Source organism: Etheostoma spectabile, chromosome 1 (assembly GCF_008692095.1).
Source record: "Etheostoma spectabile isolate EspeVRDwgs_2016 chromosome 1, UIUC_Espe_1.0, whole genome shotgun sequence".
NCBI lineage: Eukaryota > Metazoa > Chordata > Actinopteri > Perciformes > Percidae > Etheostoma > Etheostoma spectabile.
In genome coordinates this window covers 15,569,681-15,587,531 of record NC_045733.1, presented here as the reverse complement: position 1 = coordinate 15,587,531, position 17,851 = coordinate 15,569,681, and the positions used below count along the sequence as shown (strand labels likewise).

Genomic DNA, 17,851 nt, shown 5'->3' with positions numbered 1-17,851 from the left:
ATAAAGAGAAACATGTGCGGTCCATTTTTTTTTTTTTGTACCCAAGATGAATTACTTGCTAAAAGTAAATATTATGAAAACCAAATAAAGTGACATCTGAATAAGGACACATGCAGATGGTTAACATGTGATCCTGTTTGCAATGGGGCTGAAGTGATTAGTCGCCTAGTCGCCTCTATTGAGTGATTATCAACTGTCCAACATCCAGCGTTCACTGAGTCCAGCTTCTCATATGTGAGGAGACACTGATTTCCTCAATTTCATATCATTGTATGTTGAATCAGAGTTGAGACTATGGATGAATTGATTAGTTGATAGACAGAAAATGAAACTGCAATTCTGATAATCGATTAATCGTTACAGTTCTGTTAAACAAACAAAAAAGGCTCATTCTCAGGTTCCAGCTGTTTTTATGTGAATACTGTAATATATCATAAATTTGAATACTTTTGGACTGTTATTTGCACAAAACCATGTCACCTTGTGCTGAGAACTTTTGATAGCTTTTATTCTAGAGCTGCAAAGATTAATAGATGAATCAATTAGTTATCAACTTTTAAATTAATCGCCAACTGTTTTGATAATAGATTATAAGGTTTGAGTCATTTATTTAAGACAAAAATAAAAAAATATTTTGATTCCAGCTGCTTAAATGTGAATATTTTCTAGTTTCTTCTCTCCTCTGTGACAGTAAACTGAATCTCTTTGAGATTTATTGACTATGAAAATAATCAATAGCTGCAGCCCTGCAGTATTCTAAAAACCTTGATGAATCAAATAAATAATCCAAATTTAAATAATTGATTGTTGCATAATTTCAAGTTTTCAAATTGTATCTCACCATTTGACTCCCTGACGAAGGCTTGTGTGCCAAAACGCGTCAGAGTTGTTTTTAAAGGTTTAAGGTGACTAAGCCATAACAATAAAGGCTTTTGGATTTTTTTAAATCTCACCATTGTCATGATACTCATTTTTTCCAGATCAGATTAAAGAAAACCTCTTCTTCCCGTCCAGTACCTAATTTAATATGTGTGTATGTAATATTAATATGATGGTATACTCCATATATATAGTCCATAAACACAGGACAGATATCTGGATAGTGAAAATACACCCCTGGACATACACTCGTGTTTATTGCATATCCAGTATGCTACAGAAACATAAAGGAAGAGATAATTCCTCCAGCCTTTTTCAACATTGCAATTTGTATACATTCAGTAATGTATACATCCTCCCTTTGTTACACAAAGACCTTTATTCATTTTGAAAGATAAATGGTTTCCTCAGGCTTTCATCTAGCTTGCAATCTGTTCCATTTTGTTGGAGAAACATCTGAAATATAGAAGCCGGTTGTGAAAAAACAAATCCTCACTTTACTCTCTGAACTGACTTTATGTATGTTTTTTTTTTTAAATCCCATTGAGAGGGTATGCTATCATACAGTATATTAATCTATTGTTTCATGCTCTCACTCATGAGACCAGTCCATCCATCCATCCTCCCCTCTCTGTGTTACACATTCACATAAATTCCTCACTTCCTCCCCCATGTCTCTCACCCCTCTTCTCTTCACACCTCCCCGTACCCTCCTTTCCGTCTTGTCTCTCATCCATCTTTTTCCAGAAAAGGGTCTGTTTATCCTAGAGAGCGAGCCGCTGAAACGCTGCATCAAAGTGGATCGCTCCAACCTGGTGCTGGAGGACTGCGAGCGGCCCACCCGTCGCATGCTGTGGAAGTGGGTCTCCCGACATCGCCTTTTCAATTTGGGCACCAACATGTGCCTGGGCCTCAACATCTCTGACACGACGCAGCCTCTCGGCACGTTCGAGTGTGACATGGCTTCCCCTGTGCTGTGGTGGCGCTGCAATGGAAACATGTTGTACGGGGCATCCCAGTGGATGGTGGCTGTGGCCGGACGTTTGGTGGTGGTAAAGAAAAACTCCTATCATGAGTGGAAAAGGTACAACACCCCCAGAGAGGGGCCCTGTTCATATCCATATGAAGGTAAACGCCTGACATATCCTGTCTGTTCTCTCTAACTCTTTGGAGACATCTGACACACACAAATCTTGATACAGATCTGTCTGACTTGCATGCATAGGATATTTGCCATTTACAATCATACTAGTTGTGTCTTATTTGCAGATATCCACACTTTGTTGGGAAATGCACATGGCATGCCCTGTGCTTTGCCCTTCAAATACAACAACAAATGGTACTTTGAGTGCACAACCGAGGGACGCGAGGACCATCTTCAATGGTGTGCTACCACCACTCGCTATGATGAGGCCGAACGATGGGGCTTCTGTCCGGTTCAAGGTAAAATGGACTCAGACACCCATAGAGTAAGAAAGGAACATGAGTAAATACGCTACATGGCTTGAAGTATGTCTCAACATTGTAATGCCCACATGCACAAGGGAAGGTCCACAATGTAATATATTTCTGAGTTTGGTGTCAGCCGACACCTTTCGGATAAAAGGGAACGACAACTGTAAGCCAGACATTATGGCCTAATGTCAATGCTCAACTTAAGGAGGCATATCAACATATTAATGGTTTTAAAAGGGAGTGTTCGAGAATCATATAAGGGTGTGGGCGCCCGGACAGTTCAGTTGGTAGAGCGGGCACCCATATATATTTATATATTATATTTACTTTTTGCCATATAGTGTATTTATAATAAGAATTAAATTTGGGTCACTAAAATTTGTTAAATTAAAACGCCTAATATACCATACCTTTAAAACTTCTACAATATCTATTAGGGCTTATGCTGGCCTAGTGGTTTGATGGTAGTGGTATACGATGTACTGTGATCACAACAATCACACAATAAAAAAAAAAAAATCTACCTATTAAGGTCTGAGTATTCTATCTTACATCGTTTCATTTACAGGATTTTTCTGGTGCCTGATCTCCCTCATTTTTGGTCAGATATCCCTCACCTTCCCCTTTCTTTGTGTGGGCATTCTACACTTCGGCCGATTCAGGAAACAACCTCCAAACTTTTTATATTCTTCTCAGTTTCATATTGCCTTTTGAATTTATGGCTTTATTCATAGATTCGAGTTGTGAGCATTTCTGGGAGTCAAACCAGGAGCTGCATGCGTGTTACCAGTTCAACCTGTACACCATCCTAACCTGGAGTCAGGCGCTGTCAACCTGTCAAGCTCAAGGTGGAAATCTGCTCAGCATCACCAGTCTAGCAGAGCACAGGTACATCAGAGGTAGGCATCTGGTAGAAAACACATACAGGGACCATAAAGCTGCTAAATGAATCATCCACCATTTGCTGTACCTGCATCATTACATGTACAGTACATGTTGTAACAGTACACTAGAACTAGAACTACATTACACTACTAGACTGTAAAGATTCTTCATTCATACTGCTTCAGATTTGGTTATGGTGTTGTTCAACCACTCTATGTTTTTTATTACTGTCTGCTGTCCTGATTAATTTAAAATCCAACAGTGATATGTGAGACTTGCTGATCGTTTACCAATATTTTATTTCTAAGAAAATCAGATAAGATTTGGTGACAACGTTGTGTTTTTGCATCTTGTGGTAGATCGTCTGGCAAGTGTTGGAGCGATGGTTTGGATCGGGCTGAACCACCTGAAGGAAGGATGGGGGTGGCAGTGGTCTGATGGAGCACCTCTATCATTGGTCAATTTCACCACAGGTACTGATTATCTGTTTACTCCAGGGCTAATTGAGAGTGCATTGTCTGTTTGATGGGATTTTATTTTAACATATTTTTCAGTAGTTTTATTGTTAATTCATTTAGAGCGCTTGCAATTTTGTGCGCTTCAAAGTGTGCATAAAACCTGCTCTTGAGTTGATGGACAATGTGGAAACAGATTGTAAAATGTGTGCATGACATAAATACATGTATGAGCCAGAGAAATTTCATCAGCTCTTTTAGTGACCTTGTAGAGTGTTGAGTGTTAATTATGCTATAAGTATGCTATTTCTCATTCTCAGCTGGCACTTCACTACACCTTATGTAACATAATAAGAAATGAGATGAGAGTTGTATGTTGTAGTTATAATATTGAAAAGATTATTCCCAGAATATGAATCCCCTCACTGATGCAAATGAAAAAGTTGCTCTAACAATGAGGAACTAAAGATGAGGAAGACAACACTAAAAAATATAAAAAATTGCTCCCATCACTGTGTTCCCATCAGCTCTGCCTGCCAGCCCGCTGCAGGACAACAGCCAGTGTGGAGTGTACAACTCAGCCTTCGAGGGTCACTGGCAGAGTCTGTCCTGTGAGTCTGCTCTGCCTTACATCTGTAAGAAGACGCCTAACATCACCCAGAGAGCCGAGCCACTAGGTGAGAGCGGGTGCACACATGCTTTGGCTTTAATACCTGACATCCAAGACCGTAGCACGGATGAATTATGAGTCGTAGTGCAAAATGTACAATAAGCTTTTTTTTTATCTCTTGTAGCTTTTGGCCTCAACAGCTGCACTGCACCCGGGGAGTGAACTTTTGACCCTTCTCTCTATTGCGCTGTTGGTGGCTACACCAAAACAATGTTTGCTGGGAATTTGTGTTATTCTGTTCTGTTGTGTTCTAATTTCTCTTCCTCCCCTCTCCCAATTCATCTTCCTCTTACAGAGAACTGGCAGTATATCCACACAGAGTGTGCTAATGGCTGGTGGCCTCATAACGGTTTCTGTTACCGGCTGTTGCCAAAGACAGAAGCAGGAAGCTGGGAGGATTCTTCCCGGGCCTGTGGCTCTCAGGGGGCAAACCTCACCAGCCTCCACTCTCTGTCTGACGTGGAAATACTGCTCAACCTCCTGGCTAACTGTAAGCAGCATCATGCAATACACATACTATAGGAAGTTTGACTTGTTATAGACACTCTGGGAGTATACCAAGGGGATACTAAATACCATTATGTGTGTGTTCGTACCCTCATGTTTTGCAGTTTCTGGGGAGGGTATCCAAGTGTGGATCGGCCTTTGGAAACAGGCATCCTCTCCGACTGTAGAGTGGTCTGATGGCTCCCCAGTAACTCTCACTCTTTGGCACCAGTATCAACCTCTCCTGAACCTGACGGATGCAACACTCTGTGTCAAAGCAGACAGGAAGGTGGGAGACCCTGTATTGGTGCTTCTTTATTTTAGAAAACGCTTTTGACTAATTATAAGTGAGTTAAGTTAGCAAATTGGAATTGATGATGATGATTATTATTATTCATTCATTGTTTGGTCTGTATGCCCATCACAATTTTCTAGAGCCTAAGGTGATGTCTTCAAATGTCTGTTTTTGTCCGACCAAACAGTTCAAAATCCAATATAAATTCAATTACTTAAAGACAAGTAAAAGCACCACACCGCTCATTTGCGCATGTATACTGTATATTGTGTATATATTAGTGTGTATATTTTTGTTTTGGTTGTTTTTGGATGTGTAAGCACATTGTGAGTAACGATGCTCCAAAGAAAAAATCCTCGTATGTGTCCTCATACCTGGCAAATCAAGCTGATTCTGATTCTAAATTTATTTAGCTGAAACCATCAACTGACTAATCAAATGATTATTTATCAGTTATAAAAATATAAAATTATCGACACATAATAATAATCATCTGATCGTGTGGGCTCTTTCATATTGTTTGTATGCATTCATCGGGGGTTGTCGTAGTGGGAGTAACGTGTTACCTCTTTCAACAGGAGGCTAATTGGCTTTTAGCCTCATGTGATGAGCGGCTGCCTGCTGTGTGTAGAAGAGAAAGCCAGAACCACATCCATCAGCCTGGGACCTGGGATGAGGGCTGCCCCGAGGTAGGAACATGACCGCGCAAGTACTCGCACATACATCCAGGTCAACATTTACTATGGCCGATTGCACAGTGTTGGGCAAGTTACTTTTAAAAAGTAATTAGTAACAGTTACAAGTTACTTCTTCCAAAAAGTAACTAAATTAGTTACTCAGTTACAAATTATAAAAGTAACTAGTTACTTCAGAAAGTAACTATTGCATTACTTTCAAGTACATTTTGAAATGCTCAAATGTGACCCCAACTCTAGCCCTCTTTAACGGAACTTAAAATACATGGGCATGTTCAATTATTTACGATACATCTGTATTACACATCTTGTATTATAATGAAATGGACACTTAATAATATACATTATTAACAGAAACAATGTACACAAATCTAAACTATTTTAATGTTGCTGTGGGACAAAGTGAGACTAGCCTCCAATCAAATGCCATGTATGTTATTTATAACGGCGTAGTATTTTTTGTATAGTAGCTCAACCTTTGCCCTAACCTCTCAGCAGAAGGGGATCAAGAACAACACATTACATGATTACGCAACACTTAATCTTCTTAATGTACCTCTGATAAGACTTTACCCATAATGTCGCACAACTCTGGTTTCATGTTGTTCCAGTATTTATATAATTTGTAAGAAAATCTGATTTGTTGACTTGGTGAATGTTTAATGGTTTGACCACAGTTTCTTGGAAAAAATTGAAATGGTCTATTTCCGACTGAAACAAAAGTGACTTATTATTTTGACTCTGTCAGGCTGATTATGTGCTGTGCAGTGTTACAATAGCTCCATACAGATCAGGACATGCATGAGGCGGAGCCACACGCCTGCTGCAGTTCAACTTCTGAGCAAGTTGCCCTTGCAGAAGCACAATGAGCTGGTTCACTCCACTGCTGACGTATTGTCTGGAGTTCATGCTGCTCCCTGATTCTATTTACAAGAATATCAGACTCCTGAGTCATCGGGCTACTTCATACCCTGAAGCATGAGGCCAGAAATGGCCCTGAAGGTGCAATATAAGTGGACAAGCTCGAGCAGTCTCTGATGATTCCTCCCAGTGTTTTAGGAAACAAAACCATATTTTCCACTTTAGTCTCTTCATTGTCCGGGTTGGAAATGTTTACTGTAGTAACATTTTGTTGATACTATGACTGCAGACACGCTAGCTTTAAAGAAAACGTTGAGTGTTGCTATCACGTAAATGTTTGTGTAGGCCTCTGGACCCCAAGTATATGGAAAATGGGGGTGGGGTGGGGGGGATTTAGGGGTGAACGAGTTGCAAATTAACACCACTTGTCAAAACACTCCCGCCACACACAGCCTAACACACACACTTGCATATAATTGCAACACGTAGAATAACCTTTACTCCAGATTAGGACTGTGTACCATTGAACGTTTTCAATAGAAGTACCAATAATAAGGCCTAATAATTAGTTTTGGTAGTTAAATACCTTGAGAAATATAAACATGTAAAAGACTAAAATAAAATTGTGAACTGAGTAAACATTACCCGATTAATATCATCATGCCATAGATGTTAGCATTTTGCTCAAAGCGCCGTTTAAGAAAAGGTGTTCTCAAATATTAAATGTTGTCTAAAGACAAGCAACCATAGAAGAACTTTGAGTGAATTAAAACTGTCAATTTCTTTTTATTTAAATCAGGAAGTCTCAAATCAAAGAATACTGTAAGAGAGAAGCTTCATCTTGAATAGAACAGAGATTGAGTTTAATTGGGGGATAATGTTTTGCTGATGCTGCAGGGCTGGAAGCGACATGGCCACTCCTGCTACACAGTGACTAGCCATGAACAGAGCTATGGAGATGCACTGATGGGATATTACTGCAAGGCTTCTCTCCTAACTGTGGAAAACAGGTGGTTTATTGAGCAAATTATTTATTGTGTTTTGTTTGTGGCAACATTGGCTCCTCTCCCCTCACCTCTCCTCTCTTCTTCCCCGTGCTGGCAGGTTTGAGCAGGCATTTGTTAACAGTTTGCTGAGCCAGAGTGGGACCAACAGCAGCAGGTATTACTGGATTGGCCTCACGGACCAGGAGAAGAAGGGAGAGTACAGCTGGCTTCTTCACAATGGCTCCTCGCTGCCCCTCACCTTCACAAACTGGAACAGACACCAACCAGGTCGGCACATTTGTATTATCTTATTATGCATGAGTATACTGGGATTGTGATGAGCAGGGGATTTGGTTTAATGGGAATACCCCTCCACCCAGTGTTGTAGTACTCAAGACCGGTCTCAAGACCACTTTTTTGAAGGTCTTGGTCTTGTCTTGGAATCGACTGCCCATTTCCCTGGTCTCGGTCTCAGTCTCAGAAAGAGAGGACTCTGGATTTTATTTCAAGACTGGTCAAGACCACAACTGCAAGGATATCACAAAAATTGCCTGTGCATTGTCTGATTTTATATATTAACATCATTACTGTGATTGGATGTAACATTTCCTGCTATAAATGCAACCAATAACTTGACTCATTTTTAAATTGAAATTTGTCACTGTTAACCCCTTCTCTCCGCCCCCTTAACACACACTCCCAAGAAAGTATATCTCAGAGACAGAAGAAGAAGTTCTGGCTGTCTGGCACTAGTCTGGTCTTGGTCTTGACTCAGTCTCAACCCCTCAAACTCTGGTCTTGTCTCGGTCTGGATACACTCTGATTTTGGTGATGACTTGGTCCCGGTTTAGGTGGTCTTGACTACAACACTGCCTCCACCTTTTCAACTCCTTCATATTCTCCTTTCTTTAGTCAGTGCCGGTGGATGTGTTGCTATGTCAGGTGGCCCTGCTCTGGGTCACTGGGAAGTGAAAGACTGCAAGTCCCACAAGGCCTTTTCAGTGTGCAAGCAAAGCATCAGCAGTTACCATGATGTCCAGCTGCCAGAGCACCACATTGATGCCTACGCCCCCTGTCCTCCTGGGTGGGAATCACACTCTGGGATGCTCCACTGTTTTAAGGTAGGACCTCTGGGAGCGTTATAGCCTCTTTAATAATAACAATCTCTTTTTTGTGTTGAAGGTCATATGACACAAAGTGTAGTTACCTGTGATGTTCTTTTGTGTATTTTAAGTGGTACACATTATGTTTTTATAACTTTTTTTGATTTACTATGTTATGACATAGTATATAGTTTTCAACATATGGTATATGATGGCACAGTGGCTCAGGGTTTGCACTGTTCCAACTAGCACCAGTAAGTAGGCATTGGAGACTTTGAACCAGCTTCAATTTCCAAACTGGGATGGCCTCTTTTTTTTGTGGAGTTTGCATGTTCTCTAGACTTTCTTTGACGTGCTTTACTGTTACATTTTTCTACATTCTATGAGTATTTTTTACCATTACCACTATTTTTACTATGACCTTTTTATTACTTTTTGACATACTATGCTATTAGTATTTTCAACATGAATTGTTTAATGGCACAGCGGCATAGGGTACTAAGACCAGCAAGTAGATACTATGGACCCTGACTCAGGTTCCATCCCCAGTCCGTGCTTGCTGTTTTTTGCGTGTTCTTCCAGGCTTTCTTTTACGTACTATACTGTTACAGTTTTCAACATATTATATTATATATTTTATATATTACATGCTCTTTTTAAGATACTATGCTATAACTTCCCCCTTTTAGACATACTATACTGACTTTGTTCAATATTTTTGCTGAAATACTATACCATGAGTTTTATCACTTTTTTTGACATACTATTCTATGACTGTTTTCGCTCTGAGTGGTTTTGTGACAGAGTGGCTCAGGGGTTTGCAATGCACAAGATGGCATTGCGGTCTATGACTCTGGTTCAATTCCCAATCTGGACGGGCCCTTTTTTGTGTAGGGTTTGCATGTTCTTCCAGACTTTCGTTGACATACTATACTATTACTTTTTTTAACATACTATGACATAAGTCAAAGACATAAATAATAGGCAATTACACTTTAATTTAGTGTAATGCATGTATCTATCCATGAAATAGCCTAACCTGCATCATAGCTCAGTGGTTCACTGGCTCCAAGGCTTGCATTGCTTTGACTAAGATCAGCAAGTAGGTACTCCAGACTTTGACCCAGGTTTGATCCCCAGTCTGGACTGGCTCGTTTTTGCATGGAGTTTGCATGTTCTTCCAGACTTTCTTTGACATACTATACTATTATTTTTTTCTACATGCTATTACTATTTTTGAGATACTATATTATCATCCCCCCCCTTTTTAGACATACCATCCTGACTTTTTACAATATCTTTTTGACGTACTATATACCATGACTTTATCACTTTTTTCCACATATTATGCTTTGAGTATTTTCATTAGGAGATACTTTGTGGCATGGTGGCTCACTGGATAACAATGGTCCAACTAGCAGCAGAAAGTAGACACTGCAGACTCTCCCCCTTGGTTCGATCCCCAGTATGGGCTTGGACTTTTTGTGGAGTTTGCATGTTCTTCTAGACTTTCTCTGGCATACTACACTATGAATTTTTCCACTTTCTTCAACATACTATACTATGATTTATTTTTCACTTTTTTGGAAATAACTGTTAAAGGTCACATGATGCAAAATGTAGTTAACTGTGATGTTCTCTTTCATATATTAAGTGGGTTTACTCTTTAAAATGCTTTAATACTATTATATTTCAGCTGAAGAATCTGCAGACTAAAAAATGTGTTATGTTAACAATTCTTTTTTTTCCACATGGAAATTTGGAAATTCAAAAGTTGAATTGGTTGGAAATTTGGAAGTTGAAATCGTTAATTCGCAAGTTGAAATTGTTGGAAATTCGCAAGCTGAAATCATAAATTCGCAAGCTGAAATCGTAAATTCGCAAGCTGAAATCGTTGGAAATTTGCAAGCTGAAATTACACATATAAAAAAACCACATCCATTCCTCACAAACACTCCTGTGTGTCATACCTGAGGCGGGGTTTGAACCCACGTCTCTTAGTTGTCAGTCAGCGTTGTTCCCCTGGCCTTTTTTTTCTGGAGTTTACATGTTCTTCCAGACTTTCTTTGACATACTATACTATATACTTTTTTCTACATACTATGACTTATTTTTGATCACTTTTTTCTACATACTATGACTTATTTTTGACCACTTTTTTCTACATACTATGACTTATTTTTGACCACTTTTTTCTACATACTATGACTTATTTTTGACCACTTTTTTCTACATACTATGACTTATTTTTGATCACTTTTTTCTACATACTATGACTTATTTTTGATCACCTTTTTCTACATACTATGACTTATTTTTGACCACTTTTTTCTACATACTATGACTTATTTTTGATCACTTTTTTCTACATACTATACCATTACTTTTATAAATATTTTTTTTCAACATACTACGACTATTTTTGAGATACTAAACTATCATTTTTTTACCCCTTTTTAGACAAACTATACAGACTTTTTTTTCTATATTTCTTTTACATACTATACCATGACTTTTTATAACTTGTTGACATACTATATTATTACATTTTTCAAAATATTATGACTATTTTTGAGATACAATACTCTCACTTCCCCCCTTTTAGACTTACTATACTGACTTTCTAAAAGAAATTCTGACATACTATGCCATGACTTAAATCACTTTTTTTCGACATGCAATGCTATGACTGGTTTCATTATAATTTTGGAACAGAGTGGCTTAAGGGTTTGCAACGCACAAACTACAACTAACACAATGGCACTGCGGACTGTGACACAGGTTCCTTTCCCATTCTGGATGGGCATTTTTCTGTGTAGGGTTTGCATGTTCTTTCAGACTTTGACATACTATACTGTTACTTTTTCAACATACTACTATATGAGTCAAAGAAATAAGCTATAACCAATTACCCTTTAATTTAGTGTGATGCATTTATCTATCCATGAAATAACCTAACCTGCATCACAAAAGTGAGGCGAGTTTGTGAAGTTGAATCTTAGTTGTAATATTGAGGTGACTTTTTAGAGTTCTGAGAGCTCAACTGAAAAGAAGCTGCTCCACAGTCTGAAGGTTGGGAGTTCAAATCCCATCTTTATCAATAGTGTTTTTCTTTTTCACAAAGGAGTTTTACTCACTAGAGGGAGCCACCACTATAAATGTTAATATAGCTTGTAATTGCTGCTTAAACAAGTCAAAAGTTATTTGTAAGGTGACAGTACTAACCACAAAGCTACTGCCTGCTACAAAGAACGGCCTCAAAATAATCATTTGAATTGAGAAAAGATTTTAAAGTAGATTTAACATGATGTGTTTACCAAAAACGCATGTATTGCAGGGCTATAATGTTGCTGTTGTTTTGTTTGCCCCATGTGTACATAATAATTTATAATGCTTTTGAAAGTTTGACATATTATTCTCATTCATGCCAGAAACATTTTGAAATTGCTGAAAACATTCACAGAACATATGTATGAAAATATACTAAAAGAAATGTCTTTACAGCCTTACTGGCAGTGTTTGTTGTCCATTTAAGAAAACCATAACTCTCAGCTTAAAGTAAGTGTTGCTCCTCTAGGTGTTCCACGATGAGAAAGTTCTGATGAAGCGTTCCTGGGTGGAAGCCGACTTCTTTTGCCAAGCCCTCGGGGCTCAGCTGGCCAGTTTCCACCACTATGAGGAGCAGGTGTTTGTTAAGCAGCTCCTCACTACCATGTTTGAAGGGTTGGTACAGCCCTCTGGGCCTCCTCGTCAGTCTAGGAATGTCATGGGAACTGATAAATGCATCAGTTGTGGTTTTTATTTTATGTGCATAGAACAGCAAGTACACAATTTAATCATTGGCTTTTGTAGATGAAATGAGGTTTAGGATTGTTTTATAATATGTCTACAGATGATTGATTTTTTACAGGACGCCTCCAGTAAATACAACAACACATAAATAAGTCAAGTAACTAAGTACAGTAATACATTTTGAAGTATCAAGTTTCTTAATTGCAATTGTAACAATTGCAACAGTAGATGTGCTGCAATTGTTTAATAATGTTGTGGAATTGAGTAAGTGTTCTATAGCTAACTTTTGTTTTTTAAATTTATTATAAGAAATTTTGCGGACATCCAATTGTTCACATCTGCCAGACTTCTAACCAGAGGACAGATCAGAAGACTTATTGGGCAACACCATGTCTTTTTTTGATGTGACATTTCCTTCTGGCTATTGAACCTGTGGAAATATTCTTCAGAATTTCCTGCAAAAGTCATAGACCAGTAACATGATATCACCATATGCCATAACCTATAAAGAGATGTTGCTTTCATTGCCTCCCTCCAGTGAGTATCATGATATAATTCAGATCACAAGGATGTGGTAAAACATATTTAAAACATCTCACATAAATGTCTTATTTTAAAATATAAATATTAACAGTTCATTTCCTCCAATCCACTGGAAAGATTCTAGCGTGCTAGGAAAGTGCTACATTAGTGACCATTGTCAAAGCTCAAATGCTAAAAAGGTTAAAACACTTGGTTTGCTAAGATGGACTTGTTGCATTGTGCTTTTTGTTCTTCTCCTCTTCTCTTTTCTTTTTTTTTAGAACAGAGGGTCGCTGGTTCTGGGTGGGTTTAAATAAGAGGGACCTTGAACATCCCGGAGCTTGGCAATGGTCTGACGGTTCTCCTGTAAGTACATACAGATGTTCAAGCCACACAAACACAAAGTAACACAAAGTTATTTTCAGAGGCTGAACTTGTTATGCTTTTGGCTCTTACGTATGTGTGTTTTGTTGCAGGTGGTGACATCCTTCATAGCGGATAAGAACGAGGAGGATGACAGGAGGGACTGTGCTATGTACAGCGACCTGACCAACACTCTCATGCCTCAGCCCTGTGACACCAAACATGAGTGGATATGCAAGCTGTCCAGAGGTAAACACCCTAAAAACCACTAATACCCCAGCCCCCCCAGACATACTGCACATGCACACCTCGGTGTTACATTACTTACAAAACTTTGACTTATCTTGCAGGTGATAAACTGATAAAACCTTACTGGTATACTGAACGTAAGTGAGATTTTCATTTCCTTCATTGCTTAACTAGATAACCTTTATCATTTGGCAGAAAAAGGCTAACTTACCACTGAATCCACATGCAACCCAAAGGTATTACACATAATACTATACTTTGCTATGCTTTACTATGCTTAACTTTTTATTACACTTATTTTCCTAATATTGTATTTTCTTTTTCTTAATATTGTAACTCTACTTCTGCTAACTGTCTACTCTGGAACAGCATCTTGCTTTACCTTTTTTGGAGTTTTCCTTAACTGGTTTGAGGTTCTTTTATGCTGTTCAGAATGTAAAGACTTATAGATTACAGGACTGCAGTAATGTATGAGTAAATCTCAAATACATATAATGAGAATAAAAATGCAAGTCAACATAATGTATTTCTTCTATGTGGAATGGCATCATTAGATGTGAAACATCAGTTAATGAGCAATTAGAACTGTGTATTGATTAGTTATACCCTTCGACATATATATATATATATATATATATATATATATATACAATTGGATTACCTGAAAATGTTATACTTGTCCGTCTGGCTCCACCACAGAGAGCGAGCCCTGGGTGTTTTACCGCGGGGCTGAGTACCTGCTGGCCAAGCAGCCCTTTGATTGGGATGCCGTGTCTCTGGCCTGTCAGATGATGGGAGCCTACCTGCTGTCCATTCACTCCAGAGAGGAGCTGCACTTTGTCAAGGAGCGCTTGTGGCGGGTCTGTTATTGTGACTGCTAAAACCTAAATTCACAAAATTTCAGTATTGCCAGGCTGCCATATATTTGTGGGATGGCTTCTGTTTTATAATAAGTCTGAGGTGGTTGCATACAGCGCTACACACATACAATAGTTTTCATTTTTTCAGAACATTTCTTTTTGTTCTCCCTCCCCATTTAAAACATGGGAGTGAATTATTTAAAAAAAACAACACTCTAAGGCATTTGTCAGAATCTAAATTTTGGAGTATAATTATGTTGGCTAAAGTAATAAAAAACTTCTACTAGACAATGTCATATATACAGCACAAATGTGTATGATATTATTGGGATGAACAAACTACAACTAATTCATGTTGCAATATATCTTTCGTTTGTTTCACTGTAAAAAATGTAAAAATGTATTTCAGTTATTTTAATAACTATATTTTTATTCAACAAAAAAATATTAAATGCATCTAACATTTACTTCTTATCCATGCAAATACTCCCATCATCTAACTAAGTGACATTAACTCTTTTTTTGTGCAGCACAATTTTACACAGGAGTACACAGCCAGAGCAGTGTACTCAATTACAGAGGCTTTTCTCCACGAATGGCCCAATAGGCCTTTTCTCCTAACAGTTCAAACACACACACACAGTGAAAACAAACAATTGACACACTCATACAAACTCAAGTGTTTACAGACACACGTCTACAAGTTAAAACGTACCTCATGTGCGGACACTTTCATGCTTGGGTGCTCCCACACACAGAGAGGAAAGAAAAAAGGCTGGTTCTTGGCGGCAGCCTTTTGGACCATACTAAAGAAGTCTCTTGTGGTGTTGAGGCTTGTGAGGGGATAAAGGAAACAAAACAAGGCCATGAAAGAAGGGAAGCACGGGCCAAGGAGTTTGCCTGAATGGCCACTCTTGTCAGAGAGGCTCTGAAAAGCCGTTTTTCTGCCTCAGTGAGGCCTGGATTGCAAAGGAGGAGGGTTAAAAGTGAAGTTCTTTTTCATCTCTGTTCCTATAACTGTGTCCCCTCAGCTCTCGCTGGGCCCGACAGACTGGTGGATTGGCCTGTCCATTGGGCAGCCTGGAGAGGAGGTCAGGTGTGTGTGTTTTGAAGTTTGTTAAACATTTCCTTTGGCTGACACTGATTCTATTAGAGCGGTCCACACTTTGTTCCCCGTCTCAAGTAAAGAAATGCTGTAGTTCCAACCCATCGGCCAGAATCACAAAAGCAATATGCAAGCCGTGCTTGCGAACAGATGGGGGCAGCTACTCACAAGACATGATACATTTGCGAGCTGTACATGGGTTTTGAATGCTCATTCACGACTCACAGGTAGTGTTTTGATCAGTGAAACATGTCAAAATGAGCAAGAGGACATGATCATGTTGCAAATTGTTGCTTGCATGTTGCAAATTTGTTGAAATTATACCCAGCAGCATAAAGCCATTCATCTATTTCCTATTTAAGACATTAAATAGGAAATAGAGCCCAGCTACAAAGAAAAAAATGACTTGAAGGTGAAATATAGTATATAAATATAGAGCCCTGTGTGGCAGGTTCAATAAAACCAGGACCTCAGTGAGGGCCGTTTGTTAAATGTATTTGTGTGTGTTTGCAGGTGGAGCGACAAGACAGAGGTAGAATTTCAGAACTGGGAACAGGGGAGTACCAGTGGTGGTCCAAGGAAAAACAAGTTGTGTGTCACCATGTCCTCTACTTCAGGTTAGCACATGCACAAGCAGAAACACTCACTGATGCATGTTTTACCTGCACATGCAAGAATATGTTGACGTTGTCCCTGTATGTCACAGGGAAATGGTCACGGAGTAAATGCGGTGATCTCCACGGCTACGTTTGCAAGAGAAAGACTGTGTCTGTGGTGGAGACTCCCAGGGAGCCGCACTACATCGGAGGATGTCCGGAAAATTGGCTGTACTTTGGACACAAGGTTCAGACACTTGGACACACATACACACACACACACACACACTTTTGAATCACTGATTTATCTACCTTATTTCAGACTAAGGCCCTGATTACATATCGCCCGCGGGGGAAAATAACAAAAAAATGTTATCAGATGTGCCTTCCGTTTAGACCGCGACAGCGTTTTTGAGGCTTAAAAATGCAAAAAGTGAAACCACCATTTGTGAAATCCATGAAATTATGAACTTTTCTCATTACAAACAATAACAAAAGATAAGAATCATTTCTAAAATGTTTTAGCAATCTATGATTGTTTGATTGCTAACGTTAGCTCAAAACACCATTCAACTGACAGCCTTTGTTGTGTTTGATGCTAACTTGTTGCCAACAGTGAACCAACTTCGTTAAGTAGGTCAATTTTTACTGTGTTGACACTACAGAAGTCTACAGTTAGCATCTTGGATGCTATTCGTCGCAAAATGACGCATGTGCAACTCAAATCTGCCCTCGACTTACATCGGGGATTAACAACAGCCATCATGGATGTGTGAAATTAACCTGTCTCTCAAGGCAAAGACACCTCAAATTACTTGCTGACTGTCATAGAGCCTTAACTCAATATATGTTTGTAAAATTGGTAATTGATAATAAGACAGGTATAAGGTTTAAGGTTATCTTTATTTTACCACTAGAGGAAATCTGTAATGCTGCCAGGGTTCACATGAAAACAGAAAACTAAGTAAATCGCAGAGCTAAAGCAAGGGAATGGAAATTCAGATGTACAACAGTACAAATGTGCAAGTAAAAAGTTTATATATATATATATATATATATATTATACATATATATTTTGATATAGTGATTATAAATGCTACATATATTTAGGTCAAAGTGTTTTAAATGGTTATCTGCTTTTTTGTTGTAATTGTGCAAACTGCAAAAAAAGTGACTCTTTTTTTTTTATGTTCTCTGATACAAATCAGTTCTTAAACAGTCACCACTCTAAATGCCCAGCTGCCACTTGGGTTGAAGCAGGATGTTTGTGTTTACATTCACTGTTCTTTATTGAATAATGTTGCCAACTTCACAACAATAAAAAAAATGGATCATTAGAAGCAGAGCTTTTGTCGACGCATAAAAACTTTTTTTATAGCAGACACAGGTCCATATAATGCATCATACAGTATAAATAGAGATACATAAAGCTGCAAAACACCAGTTACATGAAATCACATCCTTCTCTGTCAGTCAAAGAAGACTACATGCTTGGATTTTGTTTTACTTTGAATCCTGACCTACTGGTGATAGGGAAATAAGGCAAATAAATCAGTGATTCAACTGTGTGTGTGTGTGTGTGTGTGTGTGTGTG

The 17,851-nt window shown here is 38.7% G+C and overlaps 1 protein-coding gene across 2 annotated transcripts in view; it reads left to right on the top strand.

Moving 5' to 3' along the window:
• pla2r1 (phospholipase A2 receptor 1) overlaps positions 1-17,851 on the top strand; it is a 29,979-nt gene that overhangs the window by 704 nt on the left and 11,424 nt on the right. The window contains exons 2-20 of one of the 2 annotated variants that reach the window (XM_032499278.1): positions 1,627-2,007; positions 2,149-2,322; positions 3,069-3,233; positions 3,579-3,692; positions 4,202-4,351; positions 4,640-4,834; positions 4,956-5,119; positions 5,704-5,814; positions 7,579-7,691; positions 7,786-7,955; positions 8,580-8,788; positions 12,348-12,493; positions 13,366-13,450; positions 13,561-13,696; positions 13,798-13,833; positions 14,396-14,556; positions 15,588-15,652; positions 16,175-16,278; positions 16,368-16,504. In XM_032499278.1, the coding sequence (XP_032355169.1) occupies positions 1,627-2,007; positions 2,149-2,322; positions 3,069-3,233; positions 3,579-3,692; positions 4,202-4,351; positions 4,640-4,834; positions 4,956-5,119; positions 5,704-5,814; positions 7,579-7,691; positions 7,786-7,955; positions 8,580-8,788; positions 12,348-12,493; positions 13,366-13,450; positions 13,561-13,696; positions 13,798-13,833; positions 14,396-14,556; positions 15,588-15,652; positions 16,175-16,278; positions 16,368-16,504 (2,816 nt within the window). Of the gene's footprint in view, positions 1-1,626; positions 2,008-2,148; positions 2,323-3,068; positions 3,234-3,578; positions 3,693-4,201; positions 4,352-4,639; positions 4,835-4,955; positions 5,120-5,703; positions 5,815-7,578; positions 7,692-7,785; positions 7,956-8,579; positions 8,789-12,347; positions 12,494-13,365; positions 13,451-13,560; positions 13,697-13,797; positions 13,834-14,395; positions 14,557-15,587; positions 15,653-16,174; positions 16,279-16,367; positions 16,505-17,851 lie in introns of those variants that run through there. The other variant, XM_032499347.1, reaches the window with a different exon arrangement.